We start from the raw sequence: 27,730 nt of genomic DNA on the forward strand, positions 1-27,730 counted from the left end.
CATCTTTTCCGACGCGATTTCCATCTTTTCCCGACGAATTTCAGACATATTTCGGTAATTGCTCTTCAATTTGGCTACATTTATTCTTTATTGCTTAATTTCTGTATGTTTTCCCTAATTTAACAAAGTTAGGGTTTAGGGTGAAATTGATGAAATTTCGGACGATTTTTGTTGTTTTGTTGCCTATTTGTGTGTTTCACATGTATATAATTAGTAAGTGACTCAATTTTTGATGAAGTTGGATTGTTGAAGTTGAATTTTTTGATTAACTTGAATTGAAGTGTGTTTTTCAGTTGTAGTTGCAATTTAAGTTGGATTGTTGAGTTTTTGTGATTAAAATAGAATGTTGATTAAAATTGAATGCTGATTAAGTTGGGTGATTATTTTTGGTGATTATTTTGAAGCTGGAATGTTGGAATGTTGATTAAGTTGGAATGTTGGAATGTTGGAATTTTTTGGAATGTTGGAATGTTGATTAAGTTGGGTGATTATTTGGGTTTAGAGCTTATGATTAAGTTGGAATGTTGATTCAATTTGGTTGATTATTTTGAAGCAGATGGCATCTTCAAGTTCTGAAGAACAATTATGTTATGGACCTGAGGATCCATCATTACTATTTCATCAAAACGAACACATTTCAGCCTCATTGTTGGCGAATGGCACATCAAATGTGTTTAGAGTTCGTCGGACGGAAAGTAAGGTCTGGATAGTGCAAATGCATCCAACTGTGAAGGATTTGCTTGATGTATGGGGTTTCAAAGGCTTGTTGGAATGTGGAAGGCCGATGAGGGTAGACAACGAGCTTATCACTGCCTTGATCGAGCGCTGGAGGCCTGAGACACACTGTTTCCACCTACCAGTTGGAGAGGTTACTGTAACCTTACAGGATGTGCAAACCCTGTGGGGCTTGAGAGCAGACGGTCGTGTTTTCACTGGCCGTCACTGGCTTGAGACATTTTTTCTATAAGCCCTAATTTTTAATAAATTGGGTAAAACTAACAAAGTAGAGCAAAATTAACATGAATAATGATGAATGTAGCCAAATTGAAGAACAAATACCGAATATGTTTGAAATTCGCCGGAAAACATGGACAAATGCGCCGGAGAAGATAGAAAATCGCGACTTTGCTCGCTGCCTCTGTCGAAATGTGTTTCTGCCTCTGTTCTGCTGTTTAAATCGCGACTCGAAGACACATAACCATTATGCGTCACTAATGAAAGACGCATAACGGTTATGCGTCACTAATGAAAGACGCATAACAGTTGTGCGTCACTCCAAAACGCTAATTTTATTTGCATTTTCACCTAACGACGCATAATCCTTATGTGTCATTGCGTAAAGACGCATAACCTTTATGCGTTTTACTTTTAAAGACGCATAACCTTTATGCGTCACTCCCTAACTGGGAACAAATCTATTCTTCTTCATTAAGATGGAATGCAATTAACATCCTAGAACAAAAGAAGAATTAACCCTTAAAGAGGATATGTGACAATCTAGTTCTGGGTCTGATATCAATGGAAATGAAAATAGACCTACGAGTCATATACCATGATAGTAGACCTATGGGTCAATACAAAGAGCAAAGAGGGACCTTCGTGGAAAGGTCAAATCAAAGAGGGGCCTTCGTGGAAAAGTCAAAATATGCAAAGAGGGGCCTTTGTGGAAATGTCAAATCAAAGAGGGACCTTCGTGGAAAGGTCAAATAAATATAAGGGACCTACGGGTCGTGTACAATGGAAATCTCGGGCAGATACAAGACTTGATCTGTCACAGAATAATAAAAAAATAAGGAATTTTTTGTAATATCTAAAGTAAATGTATTGAACCAATCAGCTGAGGACAAATGTGCACGGTGAAGTCATATTTGTGTCCTGTGTAAAGTCAATACCTCAAAAACCCGCCTTCACTCTCATTCTCTCACTCAACAGCGTCGATGGCCGCCCAGGAGACTACTTCTCAATCCGCCACTTTCCGTCACGCATTCGGAAATGTGCTCTCCTTTGCCGTTCTGTTGCTGATCGGCGTTATGGCTTTCTCGATCCGTCTATTCTCAGTAAATCCTACTCCTCCTTCGTCTGCGTCCACTCATTCATGCGCATTTGTGTAAATTCATAAATTTGATCGATCGAACCCTAAGTGGAAAATGTATATTTGTTAATTTCTAGTGAATGAGCTGAATCGACGATTTATATATTTTAATTTAATTGTTTGATTTTTTGTTTTTTGCTTTCAATTTTTTTTGCGCAGGTTATTAAGTATGAGAGTGTGATTCATGAATTCGATCCTTATTTCAATTACAGAGTGACACAGGTTAGTCTGTTTTTTTATGAAATTTATGGTATTCTTCATGATCAATTTGTGTAAGAAAATGAATTTGCTTCTTTCCTTGTTTCATTGTGACGTGTTTTGAATGGGAGAATTGACGTTAACAAAAAATGACTTACACTACAACTTGCCAAATGGGTTTAAATATCTGCATTTGGAAAGATATTAACATGATAAACAAAATTGTGTAGGTCTATAAAGGTTAAGTTTTTATTCTTTGTCATTCTCAATGGAATTCAAATGCAAATCACCATTCATGTAATGTGGTGTGTTTCTAAAACCCATGATTCGAGAGATAAAATTTTACTCCCTCCGTCCCACCCTAAGGGGAGCGTCCTTTTTGGCACGGGGTTTTATGTAGTGTTGTTTTGTGAGTTAAGTGGATAGAGGATAGACTACGAGTGAGAGAAAGTAGAGAGTGATGCTTCTATTTTAAGAAATGTGTCATTTAGGGTGGGACATCCTACAAAGGAAAATGTGTCACTTAGAGGGGGACGGAGGGAGTACTTTGTATGAAGATTCAAATGAATAGAACTTATTAATGTGTTATATTGGTCAGATTAGTTCAAATAATAATAATTTCTCACATTTTTTGTTAATAATTTCTATAAGCTGCTCATATAAGGGTTCTTGGCTATCTTGGTGGTAGAAATAGCATATTTGCCCTGTGGGGGTGCCTTGTATTTCCATCTCATGTTTGATATGGCACTCAGGTTTCTAAAGATCTAAAAACCCTTTGAATTGGTCAATTGAATTAGTAGTATGAGATGTCTTATCGTAAGTTCCTAACACATGATGTAGCCTGTAGGGTACAAGTTTTGGGATAATATAATTGCAATTTACCAAAAAGTATAAGAAAGTTGGATGCATTTATACTCGAGCATTGAAAAAACACGCTTAACCCTAAAGGGAGTTTGAAACAGAAATGTTGATTTGGAGAACAGATCAATGAGCGTAAGAGAAAAGTATAGTATATGATCTGTATGTGGAAGAGAGATGGATTTTATTATGTTCAAGAAACTTGGTTTTGACCCCGTCTCCTCCAAATATGAACTGAATATGAATCTGCCAATGACATACATTGAAAAGTTAAAACAACAGCGTAGCCCAGATCATGTCTGCGAGGTTGGTGTGCTTGACCAACTTTTAATTTGGTAAACTTAACTTTTCATCTTTTGTCTATATAAAATTGGTTATCTAAGTTCTCTGAGGACTCCATTGCATCAAGTTGTATTTTTATACGTGTTGTAACTTAAGTCAGTTTTAACCTCTTCACAGCACAGAAGACTGACCATCTTCTGTATTGCATTTCTTGTGCCTTGTCTTCTATATGTCAAATCTACATTTCTTATCCTTCTTTGGATTTTGATGTCTGCATGAAGCAAATTTAGTGACATAAGTTTGATGATTACAGTTTCTTACAAAAAGTGGAGTATATGACTTCTGGAATTGGTTTGACGACCGAACATGGTAATTTCTGTATTTGCAACACCTAGTTTGTGTTTTGTGGGAAAATTTTATGATTGTGCCCTAATTTTGCTGTATTGACATTATTTCGAAATCTTGGCAAGGTATCCTCTTGGACGTGTGATTGGGGGAACTGTATACCCTGGGCTTACTCTAACTGCGGGTACTTTATGGTGGTATGGATTACATATTTTGGCTCTGTATAAATAACAATATATCCATCAGAGAAGCTTTAGTTTATGCGGTTATTTCTATTGACAATTATTTAGTTGTTCGATTTTCATCAAATCATTTTTAATAACACCGCCCTTGTTTTTCTTATAGTCCTGTTTCACTAATTGATCTGTTTAAATTTATTGACAGGATACTGAACTCCATTAATATTCCTCTATCAGTAGAAACTGTTTGTGTATTTACAGCTCCTGTATTTTCTGCCTTTGCTTCATGGGCCACATACCTTCTAACTAAGGTTCTTTATAAATCTATTGCCTCTCTTCTTGTGGCTGCTGCCTAGGCTAATGGACTTTACCAGGGAATCTTTATTGGACATGTTTTTTGATGAGGTATATGTTTTGTCTAGGAAATTAAAGGTGCTGGTGCTGGCTTGACTGCTGCAGCTCTTCTGGCCATGGTATTATGTTTTCAATTTCTTTGTTTTAGTTATTTTGTGTAGATCCGGAACACATTATCTTGTATTTTAGCTTTTGCAATCACATCATACATTCATGTAATTCTTTTTATGTTCTGTAATTGCTTCCCATGCCTATGTAAATGATTTTAGCCCTGACCCTGATTTAAAACATGTGATGTTCAATTAACCTGTACTTAATGTGGTTAAAGCAGTTGCATTCAGTATCCATTGCTTCCCATGTGTATGTAAATGATTTTAGCCCTTACTAAAGTGAGGTCATGTAATAGGGTAGCAGTATAGCATCTTTAAGGTATACAAATCTAGCTTGGTTAACTAATTCTAACATTAGGTCATGTAAATGTAATATGGCATCAGTATAGCATCAAAGTATACTTATTTCCAATTCCACTTATCAGAGGCTATGCTGCAAATTAATTGGCAGTAACAAAAAATCAGTTGCTTATGTAATATGTATGACAATCACCTTCTTTCGTCTTTTCCTTTGTTTTGTTTTGAGATATCCTTGTGGGAAATTATTGTATAATTATTTATTTCTCTTCTTGCAGGTGCCATCATATATATCTAGATCTGTGGCTGGGAGCTATGACAATGAAGCAGTTGCAATATTTGCTTTGATCTTCACTTTCTATCTATATATAAAGGTGAGATTTCAATCTGTGTTGTTTCTGAATTACTAGTTTTCTCCTGACAAAGAATTTATTTTCTCGAAGACTAGAGCTGATATTCTTACTTCTGCGAGCTAATTTGGAATCATGACTCGATATATATTCATTCACTGCAGACGTTGAACACTGGATCACTTTTTTATGCTACACTAAATGCAATTGCGTACTTTTACATGGTGCGTATTTTGCTGAAGTTTTCGCTCTCCTCTTTTTGTTTCAGGCTCAATGACAGTGTTCATGTTGTTCATATATCATTTCAGGTTTGCTCCTGGGGAGGGTACACCTTTATTATAAATCTCATCCCGATGCATGTGCTGCTATGCATAGTAACTGGTCGCTATTCTCCACGCCTCTACATTGCTTATGCCCCCCTTGTAAGTATTTTGTGTATCTGTACTTGTAGCAAATTGTTTATGAATGATTTGGTAATTGTGATGAATGGGTTCTTATCAGCCAGAATTTAAACGCTGTGATGATTAAATAACACTTTTTATACCTTACAAAAGGTAAGGATGTTTGCGTGAGAATCGTTAAACATTACTTTGGAAAGAAGAGATTTGTCTCATCTAGAGCTTCTTCTCTAATATTGTTAATCCTTTCATTAGGATATCCCAATAAAATAAAATAAAATAAAATGCTAACCCTTCCCCATGGCTGAATCATCTAATGGTTGATCTTGGTATTTTCAGAGTTGTACTGGTATGCACGGTCGGAGAATCATGGCAGAACACTTTGTAGATCTCTATTTTACCAGGGCTGTCATGATTTCCTTACTTAATGTAAATGTCTAGATGAGAAATGGAAATTATTGATTCAGGCTCTAGAGATGGTGAAAAACTGACTCTTTAGGTTAAGCTTTTGAATTGATTTATGGTGTCTTCTTAAATCAAATTCAAACATTGTAGGAAACAGAGGCAAACAAGTTGAACTTGGCTTATAATCAATCTAGTTTTTCTTTTTCTTTTAGATATTGATTCACCTAATAAAATGCCTACTAATCTAGATTTTTGGAGGGATTTAAATTATTTGTCAAACACAGTGCTTTTCATCCCATTCCTCGTGACTATAATATGATGATTTGGAATTGAGTTTCTGGTTTCTCTCAAGAGAATAGGATCCTTTATTAAAAGATGTTTATGGTTAAAACTTGAGGGATGTGATTAAGGCCATGTGATTATGGATACATATATAAAGTTGAATACTACCAATCAGAACGACTCATTTTTTTCTGGGAATTTCCTCTTTCCCATTTTTTCCATTGAAATACTTTGGCTGCTTTGGAGGTGGCCGGACCTGTAACAATGCTCCTGATGATTACCAAAAAATGATTGATGCAATGACCATGTTGTCCTTCTCCTGCCTTTCTATGCTGCTGAAATATACTCCCTCCGTCCCACTATACGAGGAGTTTCTTTTGGCATGGTATTATTTAAGAAATGATATTTATTGAGTTAAGTGGAGAGAATAAAGTATGAGAAGAAAAATTAGTAGAGATAAGGAGAGAATAAAGTTAGAGAGATAAAAGTGTTGCTTTTTGCCAAAAAAAGAAATCAATCACTTATGGCGGGACAACCCAAAATGGAAAGTTGTCACTTATAGTGGGACAGAGGGAGTATTAATTTTGAATCACTTTTTGGTGATGTGTTATTTTCCTGGTAATGCTCGTACCATCATATCTGTTTTACTATGAGGCACATGTTTTTTATTTCTGTGGCCTTACTGGAGATACTTTATATTTGTATATTTTTTCGTGGTCTATCATTGTTTTCACCAACACCATAAATTTTTGTATTCAGGTCGTCTTGGGAACACTGCTAGCAGCTTTGGTGCCTGTTGTTGGTTTTAATGCTGTCATGACATCTGAGCATTTTGCGTCATTCTTGGTTAGATGTCCAATTTCTAAAGCTCTTTTGCAATTATGTCTGATGAGTTATTTTCTCGGGTTTTCACTCTGATTCCTGTAACATGCTTCGAAGCTGCATATGATCTTTTCGAATTCCAGAGTTTGCAGAATCCATTATCTTACTATCTACTGCTGGACTACGTGCAATACGTTACTTGAGGCACTTCTTTTTTGGACTCATTTGGAAAAAATAATAATAAATAGTTAAAGTGGAGAGAGAGTAATATAAGAGAGAAAATAATATGGAGAAGACTCTTATCTAAATGCCTCAAGTAACGTGGTGGGACAGAGGGAGTATTGCTTACTTGAGTTATAACTTGCGAGGTCTTTTTCTTCCGCTGTTTGACGTATAATTGTTAGGTCTGATGTTGAACGCGAGAACTGCAATTAGAGTAAAGGGGAAATATGGTATATGTCGTAGTTGCAACTCAATGTTGATAAAGTTAAATTATTAGGATTTAGGAACCTCATATTGGTTCATTCTGTGCTTTTCTAGAACAGGGTTTTCCTTCTGAATTTAACTGCAAGAGACAGATGAAGTGGAATTTGGGAATTTCTTGTTAAGGGCTTGAGGGAGAAATTTTATAAAGTGTGCGACAGAACTTTCTTGCCCATATTGCATTAGCAGTATCATGGTTTCTGAACGAAGCAAATAACTCTAGGAAGGGCGTGGGATGCTTTATTAGTTCTAGGACATTAAATAACTGTTGATGTAAACAGTTATCAACAATTTAGGTTTGGACCTGAATATTATATAGATTCCAGGAAAGTATCAGAATCCCTTACTTTACAAAATTTCCATAATGCCTTTATGGTCATCAGCTGTACCACACAAATGAGTCAACAATATCTTTGGATGTTCTCTCTCTTTCTTCTTCATGCATAAGTGTATTAAGTCTTAGACAATCATGGCATATACCTAGATCCATAAATGTTCTCAATTTGTGTTCTGTGTCTGGCCTATACATCAGTTTTTTGGTTAATATCCCCAAAATATATTGGAAAATATTGAAGAATTTCAAGGTTTTCATTTACTGGATTGACCCCCTATTTGAGCGTGGTGTCATTCTCGCTTAACCAAGCTTCCTATTTGTTTTGTTTGGTTTAGATAATAAACAGGTTATCTTGTTAATACATTTTGAAAGTTAAACCATCCTGATTACAGATGAATGTATGTCAATTGTCTTGAGAATGACTTCCCCTCTTGATATGAAGAATATACTTTTGCTGTGGATGTGTTTCTTCACAAATCACAAGTCATACTAGTGATTGAAATGTTTCACATGGTTTTATTAGTTGTTACTGTAAGTGACAGCATAATCCTAGACACTATCTCTGTTTCTCAGATTATTAAGCAGTGGTTCTTCTGACATGTATACTCAGGTCTTTATCATAATACATGTTGTGGCACTTGTCTATTATATCAAAGGAATTCTGACCCCGCAAATGTTCAAAGTAGCAGTTACTCTTGTTGTATCGGTTGGGATGTAAGTCTCTTCTCTAAATTCTACTTTATTGCTGATGTTTGTAACAGAATGAGAAATATGCAGCATCATATCCAACCAACCTCTTTTCTATTTTCCTATGTTCTTATTACATTGTGCATTCCTCTATAGTAGTACTGCTTGGGCTATCCAGTTAATTAGAATGTGATAGGGTTTTGGTGTGGAAAATTCTGTTCTTCTTTTATAGGGACAGATTGTAGACTTAGACTTTTTTGCCAGTCACATGTAATTGTTTCTCATGTTCAGGGTTTTGTGTGTTGCTGTACTGGCTGTGCTAATAGCATTGGTAGCATCCAGCCCAACAAAAGGCTGGAGTGGACGAAGTCTGAGTCTACTTGATCCGTAAGTTGCTCTATATTAATATGTGTAGTATGCTATTTATTGCTCTAATCATGCATGGTAAATGGCTTTACAAACTAATGGATACCTGATTTATCTGTATAAGAAATATGCTGGCTTTTAAAGCCGTTCTTTTTGACTTGTGACCTATTCTAACTTCTAAAATATTGTTATCATCTAGAGAGTTCATCAAAACATATATATCTTTTCATCAATATTTATTTCAAAGATCTGTTTCCAGCTTTGTCCTGTTGAATTGACCTCAGTAATATATAAGCACCATGGGCTGATGTTTCTTCTCTAAGATTAGGAGAAAATCATACTATTATTTTTGGCTGACTGCCAGCTTCAGCTTGCATGTATCAACAACTAAACAAAGCAAACGAAAAGTTAATTGCTAGCTGTAAAATAACTTGCAGACATAACATTTCCATCTTCCAGTTATGCAAGGCACATAAAATTGTATTGGTATGAAAATTCACACTTTGTAGATTTTGGTGCAATAAAACTTCCTCCTAGAGCCATGCTCTTACTCTGTATGTAAAACCTAAAACCATAACTTCTATATTCAGATTCCTGTTTCAAAAGGTCTTATTGTGAAAACTGAAAAGTAAGTCTGAGGTGAAAGATCCCAATAATATTTTTTACAAATGTTCTGTAATATGCTACCGCCTACCCCAAATATATTTGCTACCGCCTACCCCAAATATATTTGCACGGACTTTGTTTTCTGTCCCTCAGAATTATTGTTATTGCTATTAATTATCTTTTGGCTCTTTTCTCCCGTTTAAATTGGAGACAGAACCTATGCAAGCAAATTTTATTTCTATGTTATCATTTCTGTAACTGTTATGAATATATTTTTGGCTGTTTATCCTATGTAAATGGAGAACAGAACCTATGCAAGCAAGTACATACCAATCATTGCAAGCGTCAGTGAACATCAGCCCCCTACTTGGCCATCTTACTTTATGGACATCAATGTTTTAGCATTTTTGGTTCCCGCTGGTATTATTGTAAGTTCTCAATTATTTGTTCTCTTAGAAAGCTTTACTGACGCGATGTTTCTGTTCCTCCCTTTTTACTTAAATACTAATACTAATTATAATAATCTGTGTTGGAATATGCAGGCATGCTTTTTGCCATTGTCTGATGCAAGCTCCTTTGCAGTTCTCTACATTGTTACATCAGTATATTTTTCAGGGGTCATGGTATGCATAGCTGAGACATACCTCAATCACGATGTTGTTTTACTTTCTGCTCCCAAACTAAATTACTTAAGTTACAATGTGGTAGGTGCGCCTAATGCTCGTACTAGCTCCAGCAGCTTGTATAATGTCTGGTATTGCCCTTTCAGAAGCTTTTGACGTTTTCACTAGATCAATTAAATTCCACTTGGTTGGTACAACGCAAAACCCCCAAGACAATGTAAGTGAGTTCATTATGCAAGTGAATCAAGTGATTGGTATAGCCTGTAACTAAACTAGGATGAAAATTTTCTGATCTTCACAAGGCAGGGGATGCCACCAAAGTTACTCATAACGATGTGAAGTCTGAGAAAAGTGAGGACACAGTAAAGGAACGATCTTCAAGGAAAAGTAAAAAGAAGGACAAGGAAAACATAGAGAAACCGTCTCTTGTATCCCGGGTTGAAAAGAGGCTTCTGGTCTTGCCCCTGGAGACATCAGTGATGGCTGTTTTCTTACTTGTCTTGCTTGGAGCATTTTATGTGGTATGCACATGATACATCGCTGAGCAATTATATTTTGACAATGTTTCTGCAATGTCTAAGGTGTCTAAGGGATTATGGTTGTAAGAAGAAATTGTTGCTGATCCGTTTTGTCTTACGTGATTATTGCTTCATTACATATTATCTTTGTCATCTGTGTATGTAGCCTAGTTGAATGAAATATAAAAATTGTGTAGAATCGTTTAAATATGGAGTTTTATGTATCTTGATGCCAAAATGTGCTAGACCCTTTCTCATTGTTGTGTATACTAGTGCTGTATTCAGGTTCTGATCTGATTTTCAAATAATTAAGAATAATTACTGTTGTAGGTTCATTGTGTCTGGGCTGCAGCAGAGGCTTATTCTGCTCCATCAATTGTTTTAACCTCTCGTTCTCATGATGGTCTCCATGTCTTTGATGACTTCAGAGAGGCATATGCTTGGTTGAGCCATAACACTGAGGTGGATGATAAAGTAAGTAGTTGGGCTGCCTCTTGATTTCTTTCATGTCAATAACAAGTTCTCACTATAATCCTTCTGCTGGTTATGCAAGTCTTTGTTTTCTTTTCTCTTTTTAAGGTTAGGTGTGTGAGCATGTGTACATCTGTAACTTTGGCTGTGCATATTCATGAACATATGTCTCTGAAGCTTATGCAGGGCTTCAAATCATAGAAATCCAACTCAAAATCACCCTAACCATTAATTAGTTAACTATAAAAATAGCAGCGGAAAAAGAGTAGGCAATTATAGGAGCAGCAGTGCATCATCTAGTGTTAAAATTCTCCACTATCACTTGCACTTGTCAACAGTACTGGTGTTTATAGGACTATTTATGTAGCTTGTTACCTTTGTTTTAAATTTAAACTGTATTTCTTAACTTCACTAGTCTCAATCTAGACATTTACTAGCCCTTATCACTGTAGTAAAAAATGGTTATGATTCACATGATCGTGCGGATTAATCATGTGAAATCATTTAATTAGTTTCAGATTCTGAATTACCAGGGTATTTTGGCAAGAGTGGCTAGAATTTATATAATCCATCCCTTATAAGTATGTTCCCACTTTTTCGGCATAGTTTTTATTTTAATAGTACATGATACATAAGTGTGTAGATAAGTGAAAATATTGGCCAACATTGTTATAGGGGTATGTAGATCCTAGGGAAATGGGCCAACTTATGTTTGGTTTTTTTGTGTTAATATAGTGAGGGTAAAATATAAGATTAGTAGTGGGTAGTTCCCTAAAGTGGAACTTATGAGGGAAGGACTGAAATGATAAAATGGACACATTTATAAGGGACGAAGGAAGTATTTTTAACCAGTGATTGCTAGTTATATATTACTTCGCTAAATGGCTACTATACTTTTTGCCTCTGCATGTGAACCTTATATATGTGACCCTCATTTTCTTCTTTTTTTGCCGCAATTGTTTCTTTTATAACTGGTGAAAGATTTTGCTGATGAAGCCATGCATAATGCCCTATAACAAGCTGTAGCTGCTCTGTCCATTTTAGCATCCCAGGAAAATATACATTCTATGCCATTCATAAAAATTGTTGGCTTTGGGTATGCTGTAAAAATGTTTCTTTTTTTGTTGAAGAAATGGGGTGTGCCATGTGCAATAATTGACTACTTGGATTAGGATTTTTGAGGATCTAATTTACACTAAAATTGGAAATCTGACAAACCTTTTTCGAAGAGCATTATAGCAACATGTTTGTCATTTAAACAAGGACAATAAAGCCTTCTCTTGTATGTATTGATAATGAAATTTAAATGTACAGCTTAGACTTCTACTTAGATACTGCTGGTGATTGTTAAAAAATATTTTTTCTCAAAATGGATAATAGTAGAATTGGCGGTTTCTCAATGAGGTCTGATTCGTTTGCCCTTAGGACCCCAACAGATGTCAGTGGCATAAGTTTCATTGCTAGGTCAGATATATAAATTATATCGGGTGATAGTTTCAGAACCATGTGCACTATATCTTCTTAATGTTAGAGTTAGACGTTAGTGTACCTGTGTTGGTGAAGCTTGTTATACAAATATGAGATATTTTTGATGTTGGTACTTAGTTTAAATGCTCAAAATCAAAATGATAGGGACTCAAAGCCACTTTTGAAGTAAATTTGAGCACTCATTATCCTCTCTTGTTCTATTTGAGGTTCTGAACCTGGCTGTGCTTGGACTAGTACAACATATGTCTATGTTCACGCCTTACCACTTCACACAAAATGCCGTGACCCTTTTTCTTGATGACTTCAGCACGAAACAATACTAATTTCTGTCCACTGAGCTTTTCTGTGACAAATAATGAGCGTTTTATGACAAACTAGGAAACAAGCTTATCGGTCTTCTTGCTGCTGCTATTTTGGTCCAGGTTGCGTCTTGGTGGGACTACGGTTACCAAACAACTGCTATGGCTAACCGCACAGTGATTGTTGATAATAATACATGGAACAACACACATATTGCAACTGTCGGTACTGCAATGTCATCTCCAGAAAAGGCAGCTTGGGACATTTTCAACTCGTTGGATGTAAAATATGTTTTGGTTGTTTTCGGAGGTTGTCTTCATTACTTGTCAGAGAGTTTTCTTAATCAAGGAGAATATTATCCTGACAGCTGTCACTTTATCTCAGGCCTTGTTGGATACCCTAGTGATGACATTAATAAGTTTCTATGGATGGTTCGGATTGGTGGAGGTGTGTTTCCTCACATCAAGGAACCTGACTATTTGGTGAGTAGTTGATAGCAGCATTCTGTTTTTTAATGTAATTATTTGTTTGTTATGTCTCTAGTCATTGTACTGGTTGATTTTGTCAATCCGGTGTTGCTTTTAATTTCTCGTCTTTCTTCATAATTCCAGTATCAGCTAATGTGCAGTGTGTGTGGTTTTGTCTAGATATGGAGTTTTTTTTTCCATTCAGGCTTTTATCCGATGTCATGTTTTTTTCACTAATTCTATCCTGGCATTAAACAGAGAGACGGTCAGTACCGTATTGATTCTCAAGCTACTCCAACCATGCTCAACTCCCTCATGTACAAACTTTCATATTTCAGGTGCGTATTTATCGGTCTTATATATGGATTTCTCCTACCACATAAAATTTGCCATATGATTTTTGTTTTGTCTTGTAGGTTTGTAGAGACAGATGGTAGAGGGTATGACAGGGTTAGGAACACTGAAATCGGGAAAAAGCATTTCAAACTCACTCACTTCGAAGAGGTAAAGTTCCGTTCTCACAAAATTTTACTATAGTTTCCTGTGATGATAGTTTGGACGACTAGACATTCATACTTGTTTTGCAGCTCTATCTTGTTGGTGTCATTGTGTAGCTCTCTATTATCTTATTTCTCCATGTATGTGTCTCGTCTTTAGGTCTTCACCACTCATCACTGGATGGTCCGGATATACAAATTGAAGTCGCCCAGGAATAGAATCCGTGGGAAAACCAAGAGATCCAAATCGGTATGCAATGCCACACTTATGTTCAATAAATAATAAGTGACTGCAATATAAAAACTTAATCATCACTGACTGACTTATGCCAAACCATTGCAGAAATCTGGCACTTCGACTAGCTCGAAAAGAATTACAAGGAAGAGGAACCCTTGGCAGTAAGTACGATAATGGGTCAAACGACTTTGATCTTTAATATCTAGAAAAGAATCAGAAGACGAGGTGATCGATTGAGATTTTGTGGTCTCTTACGTCCAGATATTGTAGACTACTTGATCAATGAGCAAAATTCAGAACAAATTTTGACTTCAGTATTAGCTAATGAGGCTGTTGACTGTACACGCTTCAGAATATTATTGCAGAACTGTGAAACATGTAATCTAAATATAGCTGTTTTAGGTCTGATCCTTCTTTTTGCTGCTACTGCTACAACTTCCACTTGATAGCATACCACAAAAATTTGTTTTGAAATTTAATTTTTTCTGCTTTGCTTCGTAATTTTTAGGCTTTTAATCTTCTAATTTTTTGAATAGGTAGTCAACGGCATGCACTGCCTTTTGAAATTTACCGCTGTAAAAGCCATGCTCACATTTCAGATGATTATTTGAACGGGGGAATTCAAAATTTGATTTGCGACAAGTTTTAATTGAATTAAATGTTTATTTAAATTGGTAACCATTACCATCCTATCGATTAATTAACCCCACTCCCATCACGGGTTAATAACTGCGAAACAGAATACTAAATACTAAATTCAACATTTTTATAAATCTTAATGGCGCATATTATTTATTGATATTGGAGTCTAATACTCCCTTTGTTCTTCGTTCTCTCATAGTTGAGATGAAATTTTTCGGCACGTAGTTTAAAAAATGAATGTTGAGTCTGTTAAATAAATAGATAAAAAAATAAGAAAGAGAATAAAGTAGAGAGAATAAAGTAATAGAGAGAGTAAAGTAAGAAAGTGAGAAATATGGAAATGACTCATAGTAAATTTTCCGAAATGAAAAAATGTTTCAACTATGAGGAAACAGAGGGAGAGTATCATGAACTTTTTCAAAAAAACAATTTTTTTTTATCAACATGACATATAATATCACAAACTTAAATAGTTGTTGAATTTTTTCCACTAGCAACAAAATCCAGCTACATAAATTTTCAATTGAATCAAAATATTTTATTTTTTCAAAATAATACTACCTCCGTCCCCCAAAATTTGCTACACTTCGACCCGACACGAGTTTTAAGAAATGTAATGGAAAGTGAGTTGAAAAAGTTGGTGGGATGTGGGTCCTACTTTTAAAGTATTAGTTTTATAATAAAATGTGAGTAGAAATGAGTTAGTGGAATATGTGGTCCACTACCAAATATGGTAAAAGTGAAGTGTATCAAACTTTCAGGGACGGACCGAAATAGTAAACTGTATCAAATTTTCAGGGACAGCGGTAGTAATTTATATTAAGAATAACTGTAGCTTTTACAACCGCCATTATTATTCACAAAAGGTATTACGTTACTCTTTTCGTCTGCCATTAGGAGTCACTTTTGAGCTCGGCACAGGTTTTCAGAAATATAAAGGAAAGTGAGTGAGAAAAGATTGTGGAATGCGAGACCCATTTTTTATATATTGGTTTTACAATAGAATGTGAGTGATATGAATTGGTGGAAAGTGAGCTTTACCTACCATTTATAGCAAAAATGAACCGAAACTCCTAATGGTAGACCGACTAAAATAGTAAATCGGGACTCTTAATGGCGGACGTAGGAAGTGTATTCCATATATTGTATATCCATTCATAATAACAATCACTTTTATTGGACACAAATCATAAATTAGTCACTGTAAATACAATCCCTTCTAACAATGTGATTTTAATGTATGAAAAGTCGAAAACAATAATATTGTCACAAAGCTTTGTTGTGGTATTACATACTTTCACCTAAAAAAGCTCTACATGTTGAATTAGGGAGTAGAAAGCTGGGACTATGGAGCCCCATGACTATCCCACCAATTTAAATCATGTTATATACTTTTGGAATCAAACTCGGGCCTTCGAATCAAATGATTCTACAAGCTATTCCTAGACCATTTGCACTAAAATTAGAATACGTAAATTTATGGATACGTATTATATATATCTAGAGCTAAATTTATTGGAGGTCCTAATGACCCGCCATACTTAAACGTACGGCCGCCATTGATGATACGTATAAGAGTGGATAGCTTATTGTGAATTAAATTTAACTGACGCAACAAATATATATAGATTGAAATAAAAAAATAATTGACAGTATATCTGGATTTCAAAATTTGGCCAATTCGATAGAAGATTGTCTAATTACATTAAAAAAAGTCCAATTCATCCAACATTCACTTGGTTTGGGGTAGGGTATTGGCACCTAAATTAAACATAACTATAACAATATCATACATTAATATAAAAAGAAAACTAAAACTAAGTTTGATAGATCACTCCTGCTATCACTAATTAATTTTGGTATAAAAACCTATAAAATATCGATAGTCCTATGTCTAACTAAAAATTTAGCCATAATTATTGGAGATAATTTGACGTGCGTTTTGTTTGTTATTTTTCCTTCTGTCCTTGCTTCAAATAAACAATACACCACCTTGACATAAAAAAGTAATAACTGCAAATATATACGGGATGTGCATTCCTAAAATATTTGTTTGATTGGATCTGTTTGCTATCTTCTTAATATGTTCAGAGTTCTTATTTTTTCAGCATCTCGGTAGAGGGAGTACATCACTACAATTTCTATCTTCTTCCTTCCTCTCACCTTTCATCTTTTTCATCTATTTTCGTTCATCTCCAAATTCTAATCTACAGAACTTCAAATTCTCCTTTCATTCACAAATTCTAAAATCGAAATTCATCTTCAAATACCTATAACATAATCAAGAATCCAACAAAATCGAAGAATCCCAAAATTGAAAAACCCAACAAAAATGGGAGAATCTCAAATCTGCAAACCAAACAAAATCAAGAACCCAACAAAATCGGACAAAATCGAACCAACCGACGGCGCCGAATACTTCCTCTCCGCCGCCGCTATTTTCCCCTCATCACACCCTTCCTTCTCCCCCACAGTGAGGTACGCCACCTCCCCTCCCGTCCTCGTCCCCCAATTTCAATTTAATCTCAATTTATCGATCGATAATTCCCACCAGAAAAACCTTATCCTCTCAATCTCCCCTTCAATTTCAAATACCCCTTCGCTCGGTTTTACAAAATTGAAAAAATTGGGGCTAGGGATTTCGAAAAATGAATTCCCAAATAAAGAGTGGATTTTTCTACAGCTTGAAGCAGAAGGCAGAAGCAATTCAAGCAATTGAAGAGGATGACAAAAAGGAGAGAAATTTGTTCGACCTGGCGTCGCCGGAGTCGCGGCCGGCGGCGGCGAAGAAGCTGGAGTGGATCGTGTTCGGGGGTGGGTGACGATGGGTTTGTAATATTTATAAAAATAATTAGAGAGTAAAAAATCAGAACTAAAAATTTAATTTGGTCAAAATCGGGATTAAATCCATTCATTGGTAGTTTTTAATGGAAATGTTGACGGGAGGATTAATCGTGATTCGATTTGAAATGTGCAAGAGCAATTGTGATCCGAATTAAAATGTGCAGGTCCAAAAATCCAAAGATAATGTTTAGGACTAAAAACATAAAATGACCATATGTTCAGATCCAAAGATAATGTTTAGGACTAAAAATATAAAATGACCATACGTTCAGGATTAATTTTAGACTTTACTCTTAATTTATTTTTTACTTTAGTTTATGAATTTGCACACATCAAGTTTGATTTTAACTTTAGGCTTTACTCTTAATTTTTTTTTACTTTAGTTTATGAACTTGCACACATCAAGTTTGATTTTAACTTTACTTTATGAACTTACACGCATCAAGTTTGATTTTATTTGAACCAAAACAAATGGGGCAAGTTCTGTCGGTGGAGTGCATACATTATGAAATTTGTATGTTATTATTATGTAATGAATTATTACATGATAAAAAAATGTTTGACTTTACAATTACATTAATTAGTGTGTAAAGATTTCTCTGGATCGATATACAATGATGAAGCACTGTACAACATATTCTCGACATTAACCTCTCACCAACCAATTATTTCATTCATTTTAATTATTTCTACTTTTTTCTTTATATTTTGCTTTTTTGAAGTTAGCTCACAGGTTGTGATCCTCTTTCAATCGTAGTAGGCCTACTAATTAATATATTAGTTACAAATCTAAATATATTAAGTTTATTATGATTATTTATTGAATAAATATTTTTTATCCAGTAAATGAATATACATATGAATAAATACTCCATATAAGTGTTTATGTCCTAACATATAGTATTACTTAGTATATAAATGTTAGCCAACAAATTAATAAACTAAAATAGAGTAAGTTTGACTTGAAGAGACATACAAACCTTTCGTTTAACTTGCCAACATCAACATCTCATCCATTTTACCACTATACCCATCTCAATTCTATTTTTATGAGTTATACCCCGGTGGTGAAGCCAATAATTTTATACCCACTATATTTTGTGGAATATTATCCTTCACTTTAGACAAATAAATTTTGTATTGCTTGAGTAAATCTTAGATAGATAGGATTCAATTTCAACTTTTATTATGATCTCAATGTGGGATAAATAGTTGTTTTCTAGATATGTTTTTAACTTCAAGTTTCTTTGTAATTTTGATGTGGGACAATTAGTTTTAGGCATGGAATTCAATCCTTGGAATTAGAATTGGAATTGGAGCCTCCAATTCCAATTCCGTTATTCGGTATCACAAAATGATAGTTATTTAAAAGTACGAGTAGTAATTATTTTAAAAAGTAGTTAGTTAAAATTTTTGAATTTTAAATTGAACTCTAATTCAATTCCAATTCCTTTGTTTGAGTTATCAAACAAAGGATTTGGAATTATAACACAATTCTATGTAAATTCTTTAGTTATACCGAATAAAGGATTTGGAATTGAATTAGAATTCAATTCCTTATAATCCAATTCCATGGAATTCCAATTTCAATTTAATTCCAATTTCATGTATCGAACGGACCGTTAATGTTTTACACCTCTCATGCTAACTTTAACTTCTGTGCCTTGCTACTCAATCAAAATAACCTACGCTTATTAGTATACCTTTACACTGGGCTTCATCCTTAAACAACCACACAATAGCCATGAAGGAAAACTATTGTATTACGCCACAGTCCACACAATATATAAAGTGTAAGGGCAAGCTAATTGCAGCTCAAATGTTTCTGGTTATGTGTAATTCTTGATTAACTTGTGTCTTGCAATATTAATCTCACTATTTTATATGATAATGTAAATTTAATTTAAGTAATATAGTTTTTTTAATTAAGCAACGTAGGTGTTTGTTTAAATTTGTTGTGTTTAATATAATATATTTTCTATTTATAAGGTGTGAAAACAAAAATAAAAAATAATAATATTAAAAATTAAATGAAAAATTAGTTTTAATTGATAGGGTTGATACTAGTTCGAACCATTGCAAAAGGAATGGCCGGATGAAGAAATGTTGATGTGGTGACCACTAGTCCGCCCTACAATTGTGGATGCTCTAAATGCCTGGTCTACATTTTAGAAGTAGTTACCTAATGGTAAAGAGCATGCTTTTGTATGATGATTAATTTATTTCCTCTCTAGCTACAGTATGACTATCGACAAGATATATGCTCCTTTTTTCATGGGTGTAGTGATTATGTTTGCGTGCCTAGCCAAATTAGTGACAGATAATAAGGAATAAAGCAAAATACCCAAATCAACCAATTAATAATTTTGCTTAGAAATCACGATTTCATCAACATGCATGTAGCATGCTACTAATCCAATTCAATGATCATCATTTGGGTTTCACTATCTCTCATTTTCTCTTCCTTTATGTATAAATAAGAGTCCATGATTGTTAATCACAACAATATATATATCAAGAAGAAGCCTCCCTCTTCTCCAACAAAAGAAAAATAGAGAATTATGTATATTAGTATGGCCTTTGGTGCTACAATGTTAATAATAGTATCATATGTTTCAATGGGGAGTGCATTGAGCATGAATAGGTACGATGTATCATGTCCCAATGTTGAGGCTATTGTTGCTAAGGTTGTAAGAGATGCAACATCTAGAGATAAAACAGTCCCTGCAACACTTCTTAGAATGCATTTTCATGATTGTTTCATAAGGGTAAGTGTTCATTTAAATGTTTCTTCTGTAACTTTTTACACTCGCTTTCCTTCACATTTTTTAAATTTGTGCCAAGTACATGTATTGTTGAGCGGGGGAGTACTTTACTACTACTAGCATTATGTGAACTCGAACATGAGATTGGCCATTGCACTACTAGGCCAACACATATATATTGGAGAATAGTTATTAGAACTAGTTTAATTAAGTTGTTTTGAAAATAATAAGCAGGGTTGTGATGGGTCGATACTGCTGGAGTCTCGAGGTGGAAATAAAGCAGAAAGAGATGCACCACCAAACAAATCTCTGCATGCATTTTATGTGATTGAAGCTGCCAAGAGAGCTGTTGAGGCTGTATGCCCCGCCGTTGTCTCGTGTGCTGATATTTTGGCCTTTGCCGCTAGAGATGCGGTCGTCCTCGTAAGCATATTATTTTGCACATATTCTTTTCCAAATTAGATATTAATTTATTGCAATTAGATTTATCAACTGCGAGTCAAAACTCGTATTGTTTCTATAGTGACTATTTTTAGGGGACAGATGAGAGAGTATAAGATGGATATTGACTGCGATATCTTAAGCAAGATTTAATGAAAAAAAAAAGTCATATATGAAATGATCACTTAGCAACTGTTTCTCTCTTTTTTGCCATCTCATTATACTAGCATGTTCATTCAATTGTCAATCATGGTAAAGCACGCAAAATTAAAGAGTTGCAATGATCAATGTCCTTTGCAATAATGCTAACAAACTTTACTCTGTTTTATTATTATTACCTACAATGTCAAAATATGAAGAAAAATACCCCAAAAGTAAACGATGCTTGCTTTATTTCAACATGATATGTCGTAGCTCACGTCCCTTTATTATATCAATACTTTTTATTTATGAAATGACCTTGATTTATAAAATCAATTTGTATGTTTAAAGTTTAATTTAAGATAGTAATGTAACATGCTATGTTATAGTGTCTTCATTTCGAAATATAGCCCCTCTTTAATTTTCACATAGAATTAATCTATATTTTCATTATCTATGGTTCAATATCACTTTTACTATAACACTAAAATAATGTTATTTTAGCAAATTTATTAGTAGCAATATATCTGAACCACTAAATTTTTACTCGTAGTCAGGAGGGCCGAGATGGGAAGTACCAAAAGGAAGAAAAGACGGGAGGACATCGAAAGCAAGCGAGACCTCAACACTTCCATCCCCACTTTTCAACGTCTCCCAGCTCGAAAAATCATTCGCCCTAAGGGGCCTCTCGCCACAAGAGCTAGTCGCCCTCTTAGGCGCACACACCCTTGGCTTCGCGCACTGCTCCACCTTCGAGAAGAGGATCCGCAACTTCAACTCCACCCATTACGTGGACCCCACAATCCGCCCCTCCTTTGCGGGGGTGCTGAGGGGCGCGTGCCCCCTCAAGAACAAGGCCCCCAACGCGGGCGTCGCCATGGATCCGTCCTCCACCACGTTCGACACCAACCACTACAAGCTCATACTCAACCGGCAGGCATTGTTCGCCTCCGATCAGTCACTCCTCACCGCTCCCCAAACCAAGGCTTTGGTTTACAAATTTGCAACCTCCAAAAGGGCTTTCCACACTGCTTTTGCCAAAGCTATGATCAAAATGAGCAGCCTTAATGGAGGCCAGGAGATTAGGAAGGACTGTAGGTTTGTTAATTAAATTTAGTTTACAAATAAGCATTACAATTGTGCCTTGTTATTATGTTATTTTCGACAACTGTTATTATATATCCTAATGAAGCCTAATGTTGCTTCTCATGCATACTTGAAGGCTGCTGGAACTTTTTTATTTTTTATTCATGGTGTATGTCCGATTTGAATATTATATCTAATAATTAAATATTCATTATATATAGTTCATTATATTGAATCTCACAAATAGTTACAGATATAATCATACCATAATAAATCATAACTATAACTTCTAATTTTTATAATCTCACAACTTAATAATAAATAAATAATTATATAATAATGAGTTATACTATAATTTCTAATTTTTATAATCTCACAACTTAATAATAAATAAATAATTATATAATAATGAGTTATAGTAACCGCCGTTCCCTAAAACAAAATAGTCAGTTGATAATAACTGATCACTTATCTAACCATTTCTAAATGCGTATATTTCTCATTTTCGCTACATCTTTTTGGGAAAGTAAAATTAAAAATCAAATTTATATAGTTATAGACTGTGGTATTAATATTGCACTAAAAATACACTACAACAAAAACACCCGGAGAAGAACACGTTTTAATAGTACTATTATGGACACTAATTTGTGTTTTTAATTGTACCATCAATGCGTGTCTTTATTGTTAGTGTCTCAATTAAAATTAGAGGAAACAAATAGAAATATCCTAAAAAAGCAAAAATTAAGATAATTTGCCCTAATTTAGAGACACTTTCTTTTGCGTCTTAAATTAGAAGTAGCAGTTATTTTTTAAAATTTTCAACGCTAGTAATTTCATTTTAATTTTTATGTCCCTAAAAGATAAATCCTTGTAATGATTAATTTTCACCCTCTCAAAATCTGAATTCAGGTTAGTTCAGTAAATTTCATTGCCCAGTTAGTAATTTTAGACAAAGGCTTTTTTTGCGGCATATTACATTGATTGGAACATTAATCTGTGAGTGCTGCCGTGAAGCTCCATAATCGACAGCCAATTGAGGGAAACTCCGCCCTCAAACCAACGAAAGGTATATCTTCATCTCTAGTATTGAGGAGAAATGAGGATGAGAGTAACTGGCAAATTAGAGGACAATAGAAAGGAGAGGAGAGAAATACATATTGTGGTCTGTGGAAGTGAAGAAAACAAATGAACATGAGGAGAAAATTGAATGGAAGAAGAGAGAGAGCTTGGTGAGAAAAAGTTGGAGTATCAAGGAAAGAGAATTGTTGAAGAAGCTCATTTTTTAAAATATAATTTACAGTATGTTATAACTAATTAATATATTTAAGAACTATATGGCAGTTTAATCTATGCGTAATTCATTTAGCTTATGAGTAAATTAATAGTTTATGAGTAAATTATAGTTGTATACTTGTACGATATATTCCTTGCATTTTAAACTTAACTACCGTGCATAACAAAATAAAAATAAATTTTAAATTTTAAAATTTCTTATAATAATTATTTTAAAAAATATTTTTGTAAATAATAATAATTAAATTAGTAAGTACTCTCTCTGTCCCACTAGAAATAAAACGTTTTCCTTTTCGGGTTGTCCCATTAAAATTAAAACGTTTCTTAAAATAGAAATAATTTTATCTCTCCTTTTCCCTCTCTCTTACTTTACTCTCTCTGCTTTAACTCACAAAATAACACTACATAAAATCTTGTGCCGAAAAGCAAACGTTTCATATTTATTGGGACAGATAGAGTATATATTACTAATTCTTTTATCTGATCCCATAATTTTTATTTCCTAGGTCTGTAATTGAGATCACACAATAGGGCGGCTTGTAATTTTATACATCAAGTGGATTAATATACTAATAATGGAGTAATAAGTAAACTAATTTGATCCATAGGCTATTATAGTATACAAAAATTAATTTTGTTAAGTAATTCATATGTCCAAAATTTAAAGTTTTATTTAAGTTTTTAATTCAGCACGAATTTTAAGATATGTGAAATAAAATTGTATAAAATATAGATCCTATTTAATAGTAGTATATTAATTTTATAATAAAACTAGTATTTGAAATCAGAAATAAAAGAATAACCAAAAATAACATCATGTACGTATATGATTGTGTTTTATTTTAAGTGCTCCGAGAGTCCATCCTCACATCTAGGGAGATCCCAATCAAGAATATTTAAACCATCGCCTTAATTTAGGTAAAAGAAGCATAATGGGTAAATTGTTGAAGCCACTTGCCATCCTCTATCTCCTTCATGGATTCCTCGCCAAAATAATTATATTCCCTCCGTCCTTAAAAACAATGTGAATTCTTTCCTTTTTTTTTTTCCATCTCGAAAAATATGAACATTCTAGTTTTAGAAATTCTTTTCTCTCTAATAAGTTGAGACTCATTCTCCACTAACAATACTTTAAAACTTTATATATCCATTTCTCTCCTACTTAACTAATTATACATTAAAACCCGTGTCAAACCAAATATTCATATATACTGTTCAGGGACGGAAAAAGTAATAAAGATCATGCCAAAGAGATACTACCTCCGTCACCCAAAATTTGTCCCACTTTGACCCGGCACGAGTTTTAAGAGATATAATGAAAAGTGAGTTGAAAAAGTTAGTGGATTATGGGTCCTACTTTTATGTATTAGTTTTATAATAAAATGTGAGTCGGAATGAGTTAGTGGAATATGAGGTCCACTACTAAAAATGGTAAAAGTGAAATGGGACAAATTTTGGGAGACGGACGGAAATGGAAAAATTGGACAAATTTTCAGGGACAGAGGTAGTATATGTCTAGAAAACCAAGATATCAAATTTGGATTTTTTAATAGATTCTGTAATACCCGCACCCTTATTTCCTTTCTTTCGTTTTGTTATTGTCGAACTAAAGATGTAAGTTCTCTTTTCACGAAGAGTTATTGGAACTCGAGCCCTTGTTATGAGATTTAATTCTTTTTAGTTGCAAGTAAAAGCTAAAGTAATCAAATGAACTAAACAATTGGAATTTACATTGTAAAATATCACGAATTTTCGAATAGAAATTTCTTATGCAATTAACGAGCAACTAATGTTCAAATACTACAATACTTAGAACAAGGCTTAATTAATGACAACTAAGAAACAAAAAAAAAAGATGAAATATGCATGGAACAAATGGCATCGGGTCTCTTCTTCCGGGCCGGAAGTCGCAGCCCTCTCCGATCAGCCCGTTGGGCCGAGGCATCAAGCCGTCTCGGACAGCAGCTTGGCAGCCCAAGTCCCCTCCCAACCTGCAATGTAGGGACCAGCTTAAATTGCTAAGAAACAAAAGGAAATAAGGGGGGCTACTAATTGAAGAAAATGGACAACATCTCTTTAGTGGAGAGACCAAAGACTTACCCAAAAGGGGGCAAGTCCAGCCTGCTAATCCTCCACCCTAATGCAGCACCTGTTTCTCACCAGCCACAAGCAAACAATGGGAGTTAATAGCCAAGTACTAAGTATTCAAATAGAGCCAATTCTCAAGTATATCTTGCTGCAGAAACATAGTCAAAAGGGGGATCTCTGCAAGAAGGGAATAAGGTAGTATAACAGCCAAATTAATTCCCCATAGTACACCAAAGCTCAGCCTATAAAGACCTCTCCACACCACATACCAACTCCTTTCACACACACTTCAAAATTTCAGCAAAAACAGAGAGTTAGAGGGTGGAGCAAGTAGTGAACAGCCGCAAAGTCAGCCACTCCTTCGTTTTCCAGAGGTAATACACCTCCATTTTCTTTTTCTCCCAATCAATTTTCATGTCATCATATAGAGGCACCACAACTTAAGAATCACAATCAATATAACACAAGCACACCCTCTGCCCTTGTTTAGAACATCATGCTAGCTCAAGAACACAGAATCATAGCTATAGAAATCTCATAACAGTAGTAGCATTGTTAGAGCTTTAACACATAAATGGAACAAGAGTACAATAGGCTGCCTTTATGCTCGAAATCAGTAGCACGCATATGTAGAATTTCGTTTCAGGGAGCTAATGTCCCTCCAAAATCAACTCTTTTAAGCACAATCAAATCGAACACCCCCCCCGGCTGTTAATTGAAAAAATATACAGAGAAGAACATAACTTGGAGTAGAGAACTTATCTTCGGGGTGAGTCGGGGCTGTTCGGAGTTGTTTCGGGGACTACCGTGGCGGTTCGAGAGAGACTCGGCGAAGGACGGTGGCTGCCGGTTTCGTATGGGCAGCAGGGGCTGACCACGTGACGAAGGCAGCAACCGTGGCTGGAACTCCACGGCGAGCCTAAGCTCCTGAGGTGAAGACGGCAGCGGCGAATCGCCGGAGAAGAGGGGGAAAGGCGGAGATGGCTGGAGCGGCGCAGCAGGCGGTAGCCCTGCTCGTCGGGCAGCCGAGGACTTCTCCGAACTCGACGGAGAGAGAGAGAGAGACGGGAGTTCCCACCGACGGAGCTCCAAATTTTCGCCGAGGATGAGAGTGACGAATGGCGACGAAGCACCGGCGATTGAAGGAGGCGACACTGAATTCGCCGGGGAAAAGAGAGCGGAGCCATTTGTGCAGAGAGAGAGAGAGAGGCGATGCCTCCTCTCCTTCTCCGACGGTGCAACATCAGCAGGGCAGCGACGCGGGATGCCGAGGGGAAACGCCGGCGGCGCTCCGGCAACCCGGGTGGAGCGGCGCTTTCACCGAGAGGAAGGAGGGGGATGAGTCTAGGGATTTTTCCCCCAAATCGATTTCTGTGAGAGCCGATGGAAGTGAGAAGAAGTTTGGGCCTCTTTTGTTTTATTGTTTAGGGCCTCTTCTTATTTACTTTGTTGGGCCTCTCTAATTAAAGAAATATGGACTAAGGAAATGTTTTAGAAATGGGCTGCCTTGTTATAGAATTTAATTATGGAGTTTGGGCCACCAACTCAAATTAAAGTATGGACTAGGAATTTAATTAAATCATGAGCCCACCTATGTTGCTCAATCAAATAATTGAGGTTAAGTAATGGTCCGCCAATTAATTCTACGATGATAAACTTAATTCCCGGACTTTAGTATTAGCGCTCGAATAATTTATGGTGCGAAATGATGAATAGACCTCGAGTCTATTTTAGTGCTTGAATAAAATATATAGGAGGTAACGCTCTTTCGTTAAACGAATAATTGATAGACCTCCACACCAAACTAAATCGCAAGATTTATTTAGTGCTCAAGGACTTCTTATGAATTAAGAAAAAGGAATAAAATGATCACGCACTTAGGATGCTTCATGTTTAAGCTTAATGGATATCTCAAAATCTAATTAAGTATCATTTTATTTCCTAAAGGGACGTCGTCACGCGTCGTCTAAGGCCAAGTTAAAGAACTTACGGATAGAGATTTTGCTTTGAGGTGAGCATTCTTTCAAAACGTGATTTTAGTATGAAAATGTGAATCTTTGCTCAAGTATGTTGTCATGCCATGTTTTGTTTTATGATTACCTATCTGCTTGGCTATGTCAATTTAAGTTAAATCGAATTCGGGTCCAAGTAGGGCCGCAAACCCTACTCGGACTAGTGTACACATGAGGGGACCGTGAGCTAACATAGGAGTTGGCCGGTCCAGTGACCGTCGTGGAATGTGGCCACATTCCCGGTTCACACAAAGTTCAGATATGGTATATCTATGTTACGTGATTGCGCAATCAAATCTTAATGAAAAGAAAAGTATTTAGTGACTCGGGTCTTTTAAGTAAAACCCCGTGATCACTCAACTGTG

At 35.3% G+C, this 27,730-nt stretch overlaps 2 protein-coding genes and 1 long non-coding RNA gene across 3 annotated transcripts; 2 read left to right on the forward strand and 1 right to left on the reverse strand.

Moving 5' to 3' along the window:
- Window positions 1-1,890: 1,890 nt before the first annotated feature.
- On the forward strand, window positions 1,891-14,551 carry LOC125215391 (dolichyl-diphosphooligosaccharide--protein glycosyltransferase subunit STT3A). The gene is made up of 23 exons (XM_048116796.1): window positions 1,891-2,057; window positions 2,252-2,314; window positions 3,744-3,799; window positions 3,901-3,972; window positions 4,160-4,265; window positions 4,377-4,427; window positions 4,994-5,089; window positions 5,230-5,289; window positions 5,374-5,487; window positions 6,910-6,996; window positions 8,400-8,503; window positions 8,768-8,863; window positions 9,756-9,876; window positions 9,991-10,071; window positions 10,157-10,288; window positions 10,374-10,592; window positions 10,920-11,063; window positions 12,971-13,157; window positions 13,233-13,330; window positions 13,574-13,653; window positions 13,732-13,819; window positions 13,973-14,062; window positions 14,156-14,551. Exons 1-23 carry the CDS (start codon window positions 1,938-1,940, stop codon window positions 14,213-14,215), a joined length of 2,325 nt encoding a protein of 774 aa, XP_047972753.1. The 5' UTR covers window positions 1,891-1,937; the 3' UTR covers window positions 14,216-14,551.
- A 5,483-nt stretch (window positions 14,552-20,034) lies between these two features.
- On the forward strand, window positions 20,035-22,130 carry LOC125212379 (peroxidase 64-like). Its single transcript, XM_048112535.1, has 3 exons — window positions 20,035-20,304; window positions 20,536-20,724; window positions 21,437-22,130. Exons 1-3 carry the CDS (start codon window positions 20,098-20,100, stop codon window positions 21,992-21,994), a joined length of 954 nt encoding a protein of 317 aa, XP_047968492.1. The 5' UTR covers window positions 20,035-20,097; the 3' UTR covers window positions 21,995-22,130.
- Window positions 22,131-25,052: 2,922 nt separating this feature from the next.
- Window positions 25,053-26,723, reverse strand: LOC125215947. The gene is made up of 2 exons (XR_007175326.1): window positions 25,366-26,723; window positions 25,053-25,256 (listed from the first exon to the last, which is right to left on the reverse strand). It is a non-coding gene; the product is annotated as an uncharacterized LOC125215947 (long non-coding RNA).
- Between the last annotated feature and the right edge of the window lie 1,007 nt (window positions 26,724-27,730).

The sequence above is a fragment of the Salvia hispanica genome, chromosome 3 (genome assembly GCF_023119035.1).
Source record: "Salvia hispanica cultivar TCC Black 2014 chromosome 3, UniMelb_Shisp_WGS_1.0, whole genome shotgun sequence".
In the NCBI taxonomy this organism is placed as follows: Eukaryota; Viridiplantae; Streptophyta; class Magnoliopsida; order Lamiales; family Lamiaceae; genus Salvia; species Salvia hispanica.

Coding starts and splice junctions, on each gene's coding strand:
- LOC125215391 (XM_048116796.1), top strand. CDS start 1,938: ATGGCCGCCCAGGAGACTACTTCTCAATCCGCCACTTTCCGTCACGCA. Junction 4,266..4,376: donor CCACATACCTTCTAACTAAG/GTTCTTTATAAA, acceptor TGTTTTGTCTAG/GAAATTAAAGGTGCTGGTGC. Junction 10,593..10,919: donor TGCTTGGAGCATTTTATGTG/GTATGCACATGA, acceptor TTACTGTTGTAG/GTTCATTGTGTCTGGGCTGC.
- LOC125212379 (XM_048112535.1), top strand. CDS start 20,098: ATGTATATTAGTATGGCCTTTGGTGCTACAATGTTAATAATAGTATCA. Junction 20,305..20,535: donor TTCATGATTGTTTCATAAGG/GTAAGTGTTCAT, acceptor AATAATAAGCAG/GGTTGTGATGGGTCGATACT. Junction 20,725..21,436: donor CTAGAGATGCGGTCGTCCTC/GTAAGCATATTA, acceptor TTTTACTCGTAG/TCAGGAGGGCCGAGATGGGA.